Below are 17,251 nucleotides of genomic sequence, written 5' to 3' on the forward strand. Positions count from 1 at the left end.
TGTCCCCGTGTCTAAAGCCCGCAAATGCAGGCTCAGGCCTGAGGCTCAGTGGACCCTACTAACCGGCAACCCGCCCACCCTGGGGGCCAGCGGGGACACCAGGCCGGTGTGGGTGCTCCCGGGGAAGCCCCTGTGCTCACCGCCTCCTCCGCCTGCCTCTTGTAAGCCTTCACTTTGGCCTGCAGCTTGTCCACCAGGTCCTGCAGCCGGAGGATGTTCTTGCGGTCCTCCTCGGCCTGCGAACAGAGCGTCTGTGACTGGGGCCGCAAGCTCACTGCCGCTTTTGATGGGGCTTGGCCGACACCGCATGCGTGGAGGCGCCTGAGACCTCTACCTGGTACGTCATCTCCTTGACCTTGCGTTCGTATTTGTGGGCCCCCTTCAGAGCCTCAGCTCCCCTCTTCTGCTCAGCGTCAAGTTCACTTTCCAACTCCCGCACCTGTTGGCGGGGGGGCGAAGAGAGCGCAGAAGCCGAGTCAGCTCCCCCGGGCTTCTCTCTCGGACACACGTGCCAGTCATTTTAGGGTGAACACAAGATCCCCTAATTGCATTTGCACAGGTGTCTCCTCCTACGGCTCAGGCGCCACATTTTATTCCCAGGGCCACCACTGGTCCCTGCATGGCTTTACGAGATTTAGAACAAGCTGTTCTCTTTGGGCAGAGGCAGCCCAGGTGCACAGAGCTTGGCCACCTGCTCAGGCTTCGCAAAGAGGCCCTTGCTGTGGAGCCAGGCAAGGGCAGCAAAGGCTGGACTTTGGCGCCTTCTTGTCCTCGCAGGTGAGACCTGCACGGCCGTTCTCCGTGGTGGCCCTGACTCCCGATAACACGAGGCAGCAGAGCTCGTGGGGGGAACCTGGGCCAGGAGCAGTCAAAGTAGCTCAGGCCCCACTGATGGATTCCAGGCAAGTCAGCTGCCACCACTGAGTGTGAGCTTCTGTTTGTTTAGGGTGGAGACGATGATTTCTGCCCAGCCTACCTCCAATGTGGAGATCAAATTAGATGAAGTACATGAAAGTATTTTTAGAACTGCAAAGCACTACCCAGGTGCTGTTAATTTCATAGTTTCTCCTGCCTTTCTGGAAGTCTTGAGGGGGGAGGGTAGTCACCGAGGACACAGATCACCAACTGTGGTCCCCACTCCATGAGCCAGAGGGATCCAGGCAGGGGTTGGGGACACCTAGCCATAGGCCTATTCCACCAGGAATCCTGGTGGCCCCAGAGGGGGTCACTCTGGGCTTGAAAACTCACTAGAACAACCTTGAAAGCTACTAGTGGGACAGGTTTACTCTGGGCACTGTTCCCAAAACACCCCTTCTCCCCTCCTCCTGGACCCCGGAAACTGTCTTCTGTCAGTTCTGCAAAACATTTGGTTTCCTGGGGATGCTTTCTAAGCCTCTGTAAGGTCTAGGGAAGTCATATCACCAGACAGCTGGGGACTGAAGGACAAAGTGCCTCCCCCTGGGAGGTGGAGGGTAGCCGAGGGCTCCCCGCCAAGCCAGGAATCAAGGAATCCAGAGGGTGGCATGAGACCTAATGCTTCCCTCATGGCAGAGACCCAAGAGAAGGACAGACCTAAGCTCATTTTAATGGAATAGGACTGGAAATAATTGAAAATAAACATTAAAAGCATTTTTTTGGAAGCTCTGACTTCCTCAATGTTTACTTTTGCTATTCACATGTCTATGGCTTTGCTGTTTTTAGTGGGGAAAAAATCTTTTCACATTTAAAGGGACCCGTGTGCTTGGTGACTGACATCCTAGGGAGGCTGGCATGAAGAATGACTGTATTTCGAGGTACTCCTGCTGGGAAAACTTGTTTCCATTGCCTTTCCTCCTCCTCATCTTCCTTCCCTCCTACTCTTTCATTTCCTGACTCGCTGGGAAAACGGAGACACTGTAACAGCCGCCTCCGCAGAGCCCTCCAAAATGTCAACGCTAGCACAGCCCATTTAAAAAATGATTGAAATAAACCATCGCAGATCTAAAGGGAAAAGCAAGGGGTACAGGAAACAGAGGGAAAAACAAATACAAAATATGCTTCCAGGTAAAGAAAAGGCAGGACTGTCCAGTTGAACTTGAACTTTTCTGGTGCATCAACCTTTGGGGATGCAGCGAGGAGGACACCTGTCCCAGCACTGCAGGCTGGGCTGAGATTAGAACCCGGGAGGGACTGAGACCTGGGAGTGGGAGACAAAAGGAAACGACCGAGTGTGCATAGGATGGGCCATGGTTGATCAATGCGAAGCTTGATCCAAACTGTAAACTAAACCGAAACGTGTAATTTTATGACTGTAAGGTATGTCTTTTTCCATTTATGTGTGTCGATGTGAATCTGCATAGAAAACACAATGTGAACATTAGACAGCATCATGACACTACACTCACCGACGCACACGGGCAGGTGTAAGAGAGAGAGGGGGCAGTGTGGCTCACGGGGGGGTTTGCAAGTAGTCCTGACACTAAACCTGCAGGCTACTCAATCAGTGGCCGCTTTCCCACCACCTAAATTTCTGGATCGTGCCTCTTCCCCGGGGTGGCTGAGCCCACGGTCGCTTTACAAGTGAGCGTTCTCTCAAATCACTCTACCCGGTTCTCCAGTTTCTGGATCTGCTTCTTCCCGCCCTTCAGCGCCAGCTGCTCGGCCTCGTCCAGACGGTGCTGCAGGTCCTTCACCGTCTGCTCCAGGTTCTTCTTCATCCGCTCCAGGTGGGCGCTGGTGTCCTGCTCCTTCTTCAGCTCCTCGGCCATCATGGCGGCCTGGTGGAGTTCACAGGACAGCTCAGTGGGCCATCCGCCCGTCCCTGCCCGGTGCCCACGGAGGATGCTAGGGTCAGTGCCTTGTGTCCTGAGCCTCCCTGCCTTCCCCGGGCTGGTCATCGCCGATTACTCACAGCGTCCCTTCCCACTCTGCCTCTGCGGAGGCGGCACCCCAATTCAATTCAAGAAGCCACCACTAACTGACCATAGTCACGAGGGCATGAAAGCTACTTGCCACACCCTGGCTCAGAGGCCCCCTTTCCAGCTCCCAACGCCACCTCTGAAGAGGCAGAACAGAGCTCACATCCGTGATGGCCTTCTTGGCCTTCTCCTCTGCGTTCCTGGACTCCTGGATGGAGTTCTCCACCTCCGCCTGGCACTGAGCTATGTCAGCCTCCAGCTTTTTCTTGGTGTTTATCAGACTCGTGTTCTACAAGAAAAATTAGGTGTCAGGGCGGCAGGTTCTTTGGGGCCACTTAAAACAATTGGGAAGGAGGAGGTTGGGTGGAAGAGGCAATATATCATGGTCATGTTCCATTTCTTGTCTTTCCCATGGGTGACCTGCTAGGTACAGTTGTACCGTCTTAGTCTTGACCGAATAGAAAGTCCCCAAACAGATCCAAGGGTTGCACATCACAGAATTGACTCAATGATAAAGGTAGAATTTCAAATGTTTAAGGAAGAATAGATCATTCAGTAGAAGGTGTTGGAACAAGGAAATGACTGATAGGTATGCTGTATATAATGAAAAATAATTCTAATAATCCAAATATACCATAGAATTATAAAGGTGATAACAAACTGGAAAACATTTGCAGTGGCTATTACAGAAAAAAAATTCCCTTCCTTAATGTATCAGTAAGGCAAATCAACAGGAAAAGAGGGCAAAAAGTACAAGTAAGTAAAGCACACCAGAAAAAATAAAAAATACAAACGGCCAACAGACATGGTAAAATGTTCTGCCTCGTTAGTAATAAAAAAAAGTAATAAAAACTCAGCGAGGTAGACTTCAACAATAAAATTGGCAAAGATTTAAAAAAATAAGAGCTAGGATATTTGAGAATTTATAGAAAAGAGCTCTCACATATTTTCCTAATGGAAATACAAATTGGGACAACCTTGTTAAGGAACAATTTACAGTATATTACAGATGTCTTTACTGTTTTGACCCTGAAATTTTACTTATAGAAATTTATTTATGTCTAGAAATATTACGATAATAGTAATCATAGATGTGTGTAAAAATTTAGTTATGAGGAAGTTCATCACAACGGTCTAATAGTAAAAATTTTTATTGGGAACAATCTAACATAACCAACCATACAGGATGGATTAAATAAAAATGCCATAATGTCCAACTATAATAGACTGCTTTTCTGCCATTAAAAACTACATCATGGAAGACTATTTAAAGATGTAGAAATACATTCATGACAACATTGTTAAATGAAAACAATAGGTTGCAAAATGTTGATCGCATTTTTACAGAAAGTATAAAATTGATATAATTCACAAGGGCCTAAGAATGAGAGGCCCTAAGATGTTAATAATATGGTTGACTTTTTTTTAAATGTGTTTCCTTGTCTTTTCTATTTTTTAAAACAAGGGACTTTTAAAAACTTTTATAAAAATAATAATCTTGAAATAAAAACCTGATGTTCTAAGATTTCAGTTTAGATGGTGCTTTTTCTGTGAAGGCTTCCCCAGGTGCTTTATGCACAAGTTAATCCTTTTTTTTTTTTTTGCTCTACCTTTTCCCCACAACATGCAAGATGTTTTATTTTTATCTCTGGATAAACGAGAGCGCAGAAGCCTGCCAATCAGGAGTCAATGTCATTCTAAGAACCGAGCTTAAGGGAAGCTGGTCTTGACCGCTGGGCTGGGGGGAACCGGGTGGTCCTCTCTACGGAGGGGACCCTGAGCGAGGGAAAGCTGAGGCACCTGGGCGTGCAGGAGGCCCCACCTGCCTCCTGGGCAGACCTAGAGCAGAGCCAGGGCAGACAGACGCACCTGGGCGTGCAGGAGGCCCCACCTGCCTCCAGGGTGGACCCAGAGCGGAGCCCGGGCAGACGCACCTGGGAGTGCAGGAGCTGCACGCGGTCGCTGGCGTCCAGCAGCTCCTGCTCGGACAGCCTGCGGGTGCGCTCCGTCTGCTCCAGCGCCGCCTTCATCTCCTCCAGCTCCTCCAGCAGGAGGCCGTTCCTGCGCTCCACGATGGCCAGCTGCTCCTTGAGGTCCTCATTGCTCCTCAGGGCATCGTCCAGGTGCAGCTGGGAATCCTTCAGGGGAGACCAGCGGTGAGGCCAGAGCCACCGGGCAGGCGGGTGCGCGCGTGCGGGTGCGCGGAGGTGGCCACGCTCACCTTGAGCTGGCCCTGGACCGCGCGCAGGTGCTTCTGGGTCTCCGCCACCTGGCGGTTGGAATGGCCCAGCTGAATCTCCAGCTCATTGAGGTCTCCCTCCATCTTCTTCTTCAGCCTCAGGGCATCGTTGCGGCTGCGGATTTCTGCGTCCAGCACGCTCTGCATGGCCTCTGCCGCGCGCTGGCTGTTCCTTTTCAGCTGCTCGATTTCTTCGTCCTTCTCGGCGACCTTGTGGTCAAGCTCAGATTTCACCTGGCTCAGCTCCAGCTGGACACGCAAGATCTTGCTCTCCTCATGCTCCAGGGTACCCTGACAAAAGCAAGGGAGCGATTGGGAATGCCATGGGTGGCCGCCTTTGTGCACGGGTATTCTTACGCCCATTTTACAGATGAAGAGAACAATTCTCAGAGAGGACTGAGTATTTGACTTGCTCCCAAACACCCCTGACAGTGGTGAAACTGGGACTAAAACTTTGTATCTGCTATTAACAAAATAATCATGTCTTGAGAGAGAGCATCTTTTAGAATTAGGGAAAATTGTATTGAGGGTGTCTATTTTAATAGTGACCACAAATCAGGAGTCAGCCTGCTCTCTTAAACGACAGGGCAGTTGCTCTCCTGTTATCCTGCGTTTGTTCGAATTTCTCTAGAAACATCTCAACCGGTCATCCTGATGACTCCTACAATTGTTTTGATTACACAGGATTCCTGGCAGCCAAAGACGATTGTGTGCGACTCTATGTTAAACATACGCTGAGGGATTCTGAGCTATAATAGCTCTCAGAATATTAGGTGATTGGTTTTCTGCCTCCTGAGAGGGAAACATCGAGGACATAATGAACACATGCACTTATTTTTTAAAAGGGAAGCGTGCCAGAGGACACGCAGGACAGAAAGTAGCAGAGCGTAGATGTTTCAGCCTCAGGATGGCCAGGTGCTCTTCCCGGTGGAGACTCGGTGTCTCCTAGCAGGAAGGGCCCTCTGGGCTGGTCAAGGAAACCTCTTTCAGTTTTCCGTCCTCCCAACTTTCCAAATGCCATATCGCATCCCAGGCACTTGCCTCTATTTCTTCTAAGGCCACCTGGAGATCTGACTTCTCTTGCTCCACTTGCTTCTTGGTCTTCTCCACTTCCTGGAGATGCTTGCTAGTTTCTGCAATCTGCTCGGTGAAGTCGGAAATCTCCTCTGCAAAGGACAGGCTCGATTTAGGTTCCTTCAACAGGCTCCAGTTGACAGCACAGGCGTTTGCCAGGCAGTGTAGGGACTGAGCGACGCATTCACGACATTTTTATAGGAGACAATGCAGTGAAGCTGCTCGGATGAGGTGTTGGCAAGACATGGATGGGTGTGTTGCCTTACTTGAGCTTTGCAGAGACGGAAGCGACAAGTGAAGGGCACTTTATACACCTAAAACCTACACACACAGCAATCCTACACACACAGCAATCATAGAGAAGACCAGAGAAAACAATTGTGGGGAAGATGCCCAGAATTATAGTCTTTCAGAACCAGAAGGGGCTTTATGGAAAGTATCAGGCCTGGGACTATAGTTAACAACAATTTATTGAATATTTAAAAATAATTAAAAGAGTGGAATTAGAATGCTCCTAACACAAAGAAATGGTAAATTATTAAGGTCGATGGATACCCCAGTGACTCTGATTTGGTCAGTATACACTGTCTGCCTGTATCAAAACATCACATGTGCCCCGTAAATATGTACAAGTATTATCTGTCCATCATAATGAAAACTAAAATTTATTAAAAAAATTGAAAGCATTGGGTCTTGTCATCTAATTTTGTAGGTCTGGAGTCTGGGATCCTAAGGAATCTAGTGACATGCCCAAGAATACAAAGCCACGTGGAGACAGGCTTTCTGAAGGGTCTTCCCTAACAGAGCAGCGGGCTGAGCAACCCACGCGCCTTCGTCTCTCGCCAACAGGGCTCAGCTATCGCTGCGCTCCGCCTTAGGTTTGGGCCCTGGGGAGGACCGAGTGAATGTGAGGTGTGGTGGGTGAGTGAGGGTTTTGTGCGGCAGCGGGAAGAGGTGCGTATGGAGATGGCTGTGGCCACAGGGGAAGGGCACTGTTGGGGGGTGGGGGTGGGGACTGTCACACACCTGTGCCGCGCAGTGAGCTCACCTTGCAGATTTTTATTCTCCCGCTTCAGCGTCTCTAATTGATCCACCACCTCTTCGTAGGCGTTCCTCATCTTGAAGGTCTCGGTGCTGAGCGACCTGGACTCTTTCTGAGCCGCTTCCAGCTCAGCTTGACTCTCATCCAGCTTCTGCTTCCACTCTGCAAGGACCTGGGGGAAGACAAAGGGACAGGTGGCAGGTAGAAAGGGCTGGGGGACTTGGAAGAGTCCAAACCAGGGTCCCCAGGAACGCCAAGGCTTTATGTCCCATCCTTAGGGACCAAAGACAGAGGAGGGGCCCCGTCCTCGATCGGGGGCTCCAAACTCTGACACCCCGACAGGTGCTCTGCTGGATTTTGAAAGGTATTACGATCCCAACGTAATTTGAATTAGCTTTAACTGAAAATGAAATTCCCTTTGGAGGGACGGTCCCCAAAATAAAGAAACGCCCCAAATCCCCCCAACTGGGAACTGATGCTCTGGCGGGGGACCCTCTAGAATGTGCCTGCATCTCACACAGCTGCATGTGAAAGGCTGTTGCTTTTGTCACCGTCACCGCCAGGCAGTGGGGAAGGACCTTGTCGAAGTTCCTCTGCTTCTTGTCCAGGGCGGCGCAGGCTGTGTTGGAGCGCTCCAAGTCCAGCATCAGGTCGTCCACTTCCCCCTGCAGCCGCTGCTTGGTTTTCTCCAGGGAGGCGCACTTGGAGTTGGCCGCCTCCGTGTTTTCCTCGGCTTCCTGGAGCCTCTGGGCCAGTTTTTTCCTAAGAGAACCAGATTTTTGTTGTTTTTTTTTCTTGGCAAAGGTGGAGTATTCCAGAAGGTAACTGTCAGATGGTAAGAGAAGTAAACAGTCTAGAAGGCACTGGGATTCATTCGACAAGGACCTAGAATTTGGTAAGTGGGGAGGATCCAAGTATTACCTGAAGAGGATCTCAAAATGCTTGGTGACAAAGTAGGTCCCTGGGAAGCCCCCAAAGGAGCCAGGTGGAGTGGACAGTTCCCCCAGGGAAGGACAGGGAAACCCCCAGAGGGTGAGGGGCACAATCTGGATGCTTAAGAAACCACGAAGTCCTGGGCAGGGGGTGGGAAGAGGGATTCTCTCCAGGTACGCGGATGTTCCTTCCCCTTGGCTGGTGTCCTGGGCCACCACTTGGAGCCCTCACTTGGCCTCCTCCAGCTCCTCTGTGCGCTGGATGGCGTCCGTCTCGTATTTGGTCCTCCACTGCGCGACCTCACTGTTGGCCTTGGACATCGCCCTCTGCAGCTCGGCCTTGGCTTCCTGCTCCTCCTCATACTGTTCCCGCAGCAGGTCGCAGTCGTGGCGGGAGGACTGCAGGGCGTGGGCCAGCGCGTTCTTGGCCTGGGAATTATAGTGGTGGCAAATCCGCAAGAACATTTGACTGTTTTCCACACTCAGGTATTTTTAATGAAATAGCTTTTCCCCAGCTTGAATCATTCTCACGCTGCCTTTGCACATTTGGCCATATCAGTATATATATCACCTGTTTTAGTTTTTTTAAGTGGACACCTTAATTATATTGAAATATATTTTTTAAAAAATAAGCTGTTACAGGACAGTAAATAGAAGCCCACTGACATTGGCCATAAACAGAAGGTGAGCATAGAATAAATGCAAGAGAAATTAAGCAATGTCATCACCACCTCACTAGGCACTGACCCGCTGTGGCTCTGTGCCTGAGGCCAGCACTCTATTTCCTAACGAGATAAAGAAGCAAATGTCAGGGAGCTGTCATCCAAATGGAGACCTCTCCCTTGATGTAATCAGAAGGGTTGAAACAGAATTAAAAAAGGAATAATTTTCTCGTTACTCGATGCAATGTTGTGGAGTGCTGTGACCAGGGAAAATCTAAAACCATCTTTTGGTGTCACTGGTGGGCCGTGTCCCCACACTGGGGGCTGCCGATAGGAGCTGCATTGTCTCTACAGCTCCATCTCCTGTCCCCAAGCTGGAGAGGACATGCCTAGAGGCCTCTGTCACTCATTCACTTCCATCTGGACAGGGCAACAGTTTAGCTCTGACGAGAATGGTCACAAAACACCCTCTGGTGCCACCAGCAAAGACAGAGGTCTGTTGACCCGGTGCAGTAATCTGCACATCTTCATTCTTTTAATAATGCAAATAAACAACAAGACTTTGCCCAAGAAGGAAAACTCAGCTGCTGCTGCATCCTGGCCGAAGCACAGCCTCGCTCCTTATAGTGCGCGATCTCATGGCTTGTTCCAGCCCTGGTTCTCACCCTCCCCTGCCCTTAGTCTGCCAGAGACCCTTGCATGGAACGGAATGATGGGAGACAACTACAGCACTTGTTATTTTTCAGAAGAGAAAGGGAAAAGGTGGAGCTTGGGGAAATTTCAAAAGATTGCGCTGTAAGTCTTAGCCAGTGCACGGAATTCCATTCCAGAATTCCATTTACGCAGTTTTGTGGACCCCCAGATTCCTATTCTAACTCTTGAACACACACAGGAGATAAACGACACTGTACCTACTGTGTGCTACTACACACCTAGTGGGTGCAGTGGGGAAAATTATTCTTGTCCTGCCGGAGTTTACAGATTAGTGGGGAGACAGGTATTATAAACACAAATATCTAGATACCGAAGTCAAGGAAAAGATAATGTTCTTTTTTTTTTTTTCAAACAGGGTCTTGCTTTGTCACCTGGGCTAGAGTGCAGTGGTGTGATCATAGCTCACAGCAACCTCAAACCCCTGGGCTCAAGCAATCCTCCTGCCTCAGCCTCCCAAGTAGCTGGGATTATAGGTGCATGCCACCATGCTCAGCTAATTTTTCTATTTTTTCTTGTTGTTATTGTTGAGATGGGATCTTGTTCTTGCTCACACTGGTCTCTAACTCCTGTCCTCAAGTGACTCTCCCGCCTTGGCTTCCCAGAGTGCTAGGATTACAGGCATGAGCCACCGCACCTGGCCAAGATGATGCTCATGTTTATGCAAATGTCTCAAGGGTACCCCCAAAACCATACAGACTTTTGGGAGGAGGGGAGCTTAAAATCAGGTGTTAGAGGAGGTGACACTCGAGAGCAATGAAGAAGGAAGAAGAGGGCACTCAGGTGGCTGGGAGGGGTCGCTGGGCAGAATGTTCAGGCGGTGCATGGTGGGGAGGAGCTGCCCCTGGCTGCAGAGTTCATCAGGCCACCCTGTGGGGGTCAGAGGAGCCCAGGGGGTGGAGCGCCCTGGTAGGGCATTCTAGCCTTAAGGAGGGAGGTCCAGTGCCAGCCTCGTTTAACCTTGAAAACAGGTTCCTACGATGGACGGGGCAGAGAGAAGCATCAGACTTGACGGCGCTGCCTCCCTCCAGCTTTGCGGGAGAAGCCGTCACCCCGCGGCTGCTCAAGTTCCGCCGACTCTGCCATCCCCCAAAGAGGCACCCTTACCTTGGTTTCTTCCTCCAGCTGCCTCTTAACCTCCTCCAGCTGCTGGGTGAGGGCCTGCTTGCTTTTGGTGAGCTGTGAAATCAGAGACTCCTTCTCTTCGACTTGGTGGCTCAACTCCCCTAGCAAGCAGAGGTGGCCCCACGTCAGGGCTGCCCGCCGCCCTCGCCCTTGCCCCGGCCAGACCCCGAGCCCCGGCCGGACCCCAAGCCCCGTCTGGACCCCGAGCCCCGTCTGGACCCCGAGCCCCGTCTGGACCCTGAGCCCCGGCCGGACCCCGAGCCCCGTCCGGACCCCGAGCCCCGGCCGCGCTCACCATTGTGGGTCTGCAGTCTTGCCTTCTGCATGTTCAGATCGTGGATTAACTGCGTCTGCTGGTCATCCTTGGCTTTAATTTCGTTAAATTGGTCTTCCACGGTCCGGCACAGTCTCTCTATGTTACTCTTTAAAATACAAAAACTCAGCATGAATAGGAGAAAAATGAATTCCTAGTGTCCAGTATTGAACCAGACAGTTTAGCCTCTTGGCAGGTAAAATAGAAAATAAAAACATGGAAGATACAGAGGTTGGTTTAAAAAAATCATAGTCATTTCGGATTTTCTTTTTTATTTGTGATTGCCGCTCAATCACCGATAGCTTGGAACATCAGCTTTTGGTAGATAAGTATTTAATGATTTGTAAACAAACCTTTGAGAAGATGCCACTCAAAGGAGCCCTGGGATCCTCCTGTAATATAATCATTTCAGTTGCTGTGTGACTGCTATTTGCAGGCGGGGTGTTCAGATGACAGTGTTGAGCATTTCGTTCAATAAGAAAAAGGGTTCCCGGTGGCGGAGATGGTGTGGAGGGACTCACCTTCCCACCCGGCCTCGAGGTGGCCTCTGTGTTTTTGTGAAGTTTGTTCAAAAACCTTGCGTGTGCTGTAGACCTCTCCCTCCTCCTCCCACCGCCAAAACAGAAAAAGAAATGTATCCGGCATATGTTCCTGCTTAGACTGGGAGGCGTGAGACGGCAGCAGGCGAGGTGGAGGGGGGACATTGATTCCAGGGAGGTCCTGGAGGGGCTTAGGATCTCTTTGAGGAGATGACATGCAAACAGGAGAGGATGGATCAAAGCAGGTGCTGTTGAAAAGGGATGGCCACTCACTAGGAGAAAAATCAAAGGGAGCAGCAACTGACAAAGCATAAAGAAATGAGATATAAAGTGCTTCTCTCCCCCTGGAGTTTAAAATTGAGAGCAGAGAGCATGAAGCCATTCTGGGGACAACGAGGTTGTCAGGTGGGGCTGGTCACAGGCGCAGCTTCTAGGTGACGCTGGGGGTTCTCCTAGCCCAGCCAAGCCTGGGACCTGGGCTGGCTTGGAAGAGAGGGGGGAGGGAGGGGAGGGGAGAGGAGGTAGGGGAAGGGAGAGAGGGCGAGGGGGAGGGGGGAGAGAAAAAGACTGCATGCAGATCCAGCTTCTTAGAGAAAAAGAAGAAAAAACCAAGAAAGGGAGAATGGGAAGAAAAATGGGGTAACAGGAAAGAAAGAGAAAGGAGTCGCCAGCCAGAGCCAAGGGCTACGGTCAGGGAGTGAGGAAGAAATCAAGAGACAGCACAGGGCAGTGCGAGCTCAGACCCTAAACAAGGACAGCTAGAGGTGCCACAGAGGCCACCCCAATTCTCAGAGCCACATCTCTCCTCCCTGTTCTCCACAGACTCCGTGACCTTCTGGGAAACCCTCCATGGGAGGCCCCCAGCCCCACCTTGGGGTCACCAGCGGTTCTTCCAGCCCAGCGGGACAGCTCCAAGCACAGCTCAGAGCACCCACAACAGGGTGCTGCTCAATCTGGGAGCACGCGGCCGCTCTCTGAGCTTTGCTTGGAGGCTGCGTGCAGAGGCGGGTTTGCTGTGAAGCTGGTGAAGTTTAAGCTTCAGGGACCTCATTTGCACGCGCCCCAAGGAGTTCGGGGAGCTGTGGAGGTTCCAGGTGGGGAGGGGGAGCCATCGCAAGCAGAATATCATTTCTTTGCAGGAACTTCTTCTGGCAAACAGCCTAAAGAGGCCTCAGAAGAAAGGAATCCGAGTCATTAAGGTGCCAGTACCTTGACTTACTTTCCTCATTCTAAATAAATATTGACTTTCATACCTAATTTTCATAAGTTTGTATACTTTTTCTTAAAGAGCCCAGTCCTCCCAAGTTGTATATGCTTTAAATGCTGCAACACCTTCAGACACACCCCGGCCCCGACATGCATGACTGCACATTGGCCCTGCCTCCTGGGGACTAACACTGTGGGCCAAAAAGGTGGTAGGAAGACCATACCCCGGAAGGCCCTTTGATGTAGTCCGCCCACAGCTTTAGTTCTAGAACATGCCGGATGGATTGGAAGCTTTCTGTAAGACTCTGGAGGGACGATGCAAACTTGAGTGGTGGCAGCTCATTTGATCATGCTTGAATGATGCTATGATCTGAATATTTATGTCCCTCTAAAATTTACAAGTTGAAATTTAATGCCTAGTGCAGTGGTAATGGGAGCTGGGGTCTTTGGGAGGTGAATAGGTCACGAGGGTGGGTCCCTCATGAATGGGATTAGTGCCATTGTGTAAAAGGCCTGAGAGAGCTTGTTTGCCCTTTCTGCCCTGTGAGGGTGCAGCAAGAAGGCGGCACCTAGGAAGCAGAGAGCAGCCCTCACCAGACCTCAAATCTGCCGGCACCTTGATCTTGGAACTCCCAACCTCCAGAACTGTGAGCGATACAATTTCTGTTGTTTATAAATTACCCAGTCTAAGGCATTTTATTGCAGCAGCCCAAGTGGATAAGATGCATGACTTCGATGAATTTGAAACATTGAAAGCTGGCAGAAGAGGGGAGAAGGGTTTCAGTTTAGCACGTGCAGTGGTTTTGGGGCACCGAATCACTCCTGCCCCACAGCGGCCTTGGATTTGCCAAGAGCAGGAGGACCAGCGGGGGTGGGGGGTGGGGGGTACCTTCGACTTGGAGACAGTCTCAATGTTGCTGGCCATGTCATCGATCTCCATCTTCAGCTCACTCTTCTCCTTCTCCAGCTTCTGTTTGACCCGCTGCAGGTTGTCGATCTGCTCCCCCAGCTCGGCCACACTGTCCGCGTGCTTCTTCCTCAGGGTGGCTGCCGTGGCTTCGTGCTGCAGGGTGGCCTCTTCCAGGTCCCTGCGCAGTTTCTGGAACTCGGCCTCGCGCTTCTTGTTCATCTCAATCTGCACGGACGTGGCCCCACTGGCTTCTTCCAGCCGCTCGCTGATCTCCTCCAGCTCCCTGGCCAGATCCGAGCGCTGCTTCTCAACCTTGGCTCTGAATGTGTGTTCTGCTTCAATTTCTTCCTCCAGCTCTTCCGTGCGGGCCTAAAACGGTCATCGTATTAGGAATGTTGTTGCAGGGGGGAAGGGACAGCCCACTTTGGGAGGGGATAGGTGGTGAGGAATAGTGCGTAGGCAGCAGGGAGTAAAGAATATGTTATAACATTAAGTCGGTGAAGAAAACTTGGAAACAACCTAAGGGCCCATTAATAGGGGAATGGTCTAATCAGCTGTGATGGAGACATGCTCTAGAAGTCTGTGAAGCAGTGAGACACCCACCCACATCTACCACGGATAGTGCCAGAACATGTTGCTAAATGCAAGGAGCAAGTTGCAGATTGATACTCCCCCTATGATAATATTTATGCTAAAAGTATGAAGAAGCAAGAAGAATTTTTTGCATATTATATATTTTCTTTGGATCTTAACTGTGCACACAAACATGTAGTAAAAGATCCAGAAGGATGCATGTCCGACTGACGCTGGCAGCCACTTCTGAGCAGACAGGGAGGGCACTGGGCTCAGGGGAGGTGGTCAAAGCACCCTCATCAGTAATATTGCGTCTTTTAAGAAGATATGTTTATGTGTGACTTAGATTATTGAAATATTAATTTCAAAAAAAATAAAAGCAAGGACAGAACATTTAGGAACGAAGAAGCCTGAGAAACAAGAGGGAAAGTGCATGGAGTGGCGCTTGCAAAGGGACTCTCAGTTGGGAAGGTTTTGACACTTTTACCTGCAGTTCTTTAATCTTCTTTTGCAACTGCAAACTGTGAACTTGTTCATCGTCGATTTTGGCTTGCAATTGACTGATTTCAAACTCCTTCCTGCAAATAGATTAAGAAAAAAAAAAAAGAACATGAATTATAAGCCTTCTACGTTTGGGGAGGAAGTCAGCTTTCAGGCTTACACACAGAGGCAGAAAATGAAATATCTACTTCTTCAATTTCTCTTCCATTTGCTGCTTGTCATTTTCTAGGTCCATAATGGATTCCTGGGACATTTTCAGGTCTCCTTCCAGCTTCCTCTTCACTCTTTCCAGGTCTGCTCTGAGTTTCTTCTCCTGCTCTAGGCAGCCCTCGAGCTGGGGAGGCACAAGTGTACAGGTGAGTCCCTGCTGGGAAAATGAGCTTGCCCCTTTCAGCCAGGGCAGCCATGCCGGTGGCTTCCTTGGCTGCCTCTGGCTCTAGCAGGAAGCAAGTCGGTCCCTCCCACCCCTCTCTTCTCTCCTCCACAGAAGGATACCCCTGGGGGCTGGGTTCCCTGGGGACCTGCTGGTGCCTCTCTCAGCCATCTCAGCCATCCCCACTTGGCCCCGATCACGTCCCCTGTAGGAGTCTGGTGCCTGCCCTTGCACAGGCAGGGACAAGTGGCTTCTCTGTGTGGCACTGTGCAGGGCTGGGTTGCCCGCCATCACTCTTCCCCTCCTTACACTATGCCACCGTGGGAACACTGAGGCAAGAAATTCTCGAGTGTGTGCACATGCGTGTGCATGCACACGTGGGCACGGGGAGGGCATGTAGAGGATGGGCATGCCTACCCTGGCCTCAGGGAAAAATCACGCAATCTGGAAGAGTTCTATTGACGATCATGAGCAAAACCCGAAAACTTCAAACCTCACTCTTCCATCAAGAACAAATGGGGGGTGGGAAGCAGTAATTTTCATGGCCAGAAACAGAACTTTTAAAAATAATGTTAGAACAGGATTAGAGGTTTTGGAATTCGAATGACCTTCAAGTGGACACTAATAATAATGATCATAATGATAATATTAGCAGCCGCTGTTTTACTGAAAACTTTCTACATGCAGGGCTTTCCATGGAAAACCCCCGAGATGGAGCTATTCATAGCCCCATTTCGCAAGGGAGAAACTGAGGCTTCCCGAGGCTTGCTCAGCGTCCTAGACTTGTCCAGGTTCAGAGCGGGGCTGAGGACTGAATTCTGGGATTCTGACTCCTGACTCTGAACTCTCAGGCCCTAGGTCCTATTTAGACCCTGCCTTGCCCAAGCTTCCACAGGAACACGCGCTGAAGCACAGTAATAAAATATGCTCACATCATCTGTTTGCTGTTCCAGCTTGGTATTGATTTTGATTAGACCATTGACTTTATCTTCTTCAACCTGAAGATCATCCAGTGTTTGCTGGTGGGCTTCCTGGAGAGATTTCTTTTCTTTGGTCAATTTGGAAATGTTCTCTTCAAGTGCTGTCATTTCTTCGGAAAGATTCTTTACCTAGAAGAATATCAACACCAATTTATACAGAAACAGTTAATCCAGAAGTTTCCAACAACAAAAGCTACTGCTTCTTTTCGTTCTTCTTGCCTTTTCTTTTCTCTTTTGTTGGCTACTGCATTTCTACTTCCTGGACTGGACAACCTCTCGGTTTTTTATGTTCCTCAGTGTCTATCATGGTGCCTCAAATTCTCCCGTGAGGATCATTCCTTTAAAGAGGGCATTATATTTTGCAAGAAGGGATACAGTTAAAATGCAAATGTGCTACTTCTGGAGGGTAACACATCCATCTATATTTACTCGTGATACACGTGTGGAAAGTTGTTTGTTAGGTTGGCCGATTGGGGTTTAGAATGAGACAGGGAGGGGAGGGGAAGGCCTGAGGTGCTATACGGGAACATCCAGAATGAGCGTTCTGTGTTGTCAAGACGCGGGAAGACAGCACCAAACATGGAGCTTTAAGGCATTAAATGGAAGCTTCTTCCATGCACAGAGCAGAGGTTGCTATAATAACTCTGGACCTGTGGGCTGAATCTGGCCACAGACATATTTTCTTCAGTCCCACGTAGTGGTTTACAGTTTTTGAAAACGTTATCAACGTTGGGAAAAAATGAGAGTTCACAAAATCTGGATTTCTGGCTTCTCATGGGAAATTGGAACTCCGGCAATGCTGGAATCACATTCCCATGTGACAACAGTCCATGGGGGCCAAGTCTTGGTTCCACCTGTGGACAGGGCAAGACCTGTCCAGATTTGCCACAGTCCCCACCCCTCCCTGGGGTCTCTTTCCATCACTCCCAGTTGTCTATCCAACACTGCCTCTGATCATCAACTGCCATTGTCACCTTATGCTAGGCAGTCCTCATCCCTTACCCTACCTCATGGGCAACCAACCACTAGAGCATGAATCATGTCCTGTGTTTTTGCATATTTTTGTTAAATGTATGTTACTGTGTTGCGTGCATGTGGTTTTTGTCTACATAAATGCTATCCTGCTGTATAGTTTGTTTTATTGTATTTCTCCCCCACTCAGTGCTAGGTGTTT

The 17,251-nt window shown here is 49.9% G+C and overlaps 1 protein-coding gene across 1 annotated transcript in view; it reads right to left on the bottom strand.

Annotated features, from left to right (window-relative positions):
• The window catches only part of MYH13 (myosin heavy chain 13), a 96,138-nt gene that overhangs the window by 49,547 nt on the left and 29,340 nt on the right, over positions 1-17,251 (bottom strand). Inside the window, exons 22-37 of the mRNA XM_075993897.1 lie at positions 16,030-16,206; positions 14,913-15,058; positions 14,711-14,801; positions 13,630-14,019; positions 10,978-11,104; positions 10,665-10,783; positions 8,417-8,613; positions 7,831-8,014; positions 7,259-7,424; positions 6,178-6,302; positions 5,119-5,427; positions 4,832-5,035; positions 3,061-3,186; positions 2,586-2,756; positions 335-439; positions 141-236 (exon numbers count right to left, since the gene is read on the bottom strand). Coding sequence (XP_075850012.1) covers positions 141-236; positions 335-439; positions 2,586-2,756; positions 3,061-3,186; positions 4,832-5,035; positions 5,119-5,427; positions 6,178-6,302; positions 7,259-7,424; positions 7,831-8,014; positions 8,417-8,613; positions 10,665-10,783; positions 10,978-11,104; positions 13,630-14,019; positions 14,711-14,801; positions 14,913-15,058; positions 16,030-16,206 — 2,733 coding nt within the window. The remainder of the gene's footprint in view (positions 1-140; positions 237-334; positions 440-2,585; positions 2,757-3,060; positions 3,187-4,831; positions 5,036-5,118; positions 5,428-6,177; positions 6,303-7,258; positions 7,425-7,830; positions 8,015-8,416; positions 8,614-10,664; positions 10,784-10,977; positions 11,105-13,629; positions 14,020-14,710; positions 14,802-14,912; positions 15,059-16,029; positions 16,207-17,251) is intronic.

This window comes from Microcebus murinus, chromosome 18, assembly GCF_040939455.1.
Source record: "Microcebus murinus isolate Inina chromosome 18, M.murinus_Inina_mat1.0, whole genome shotgun sequence".
In the NCBI taxonomy this organism is placed as follows: Eukaryota; Metazoa; Chordata; class Mammalia; order Primates; family Cheirogaleidae; genus Microcebus; species Microcebus murinus.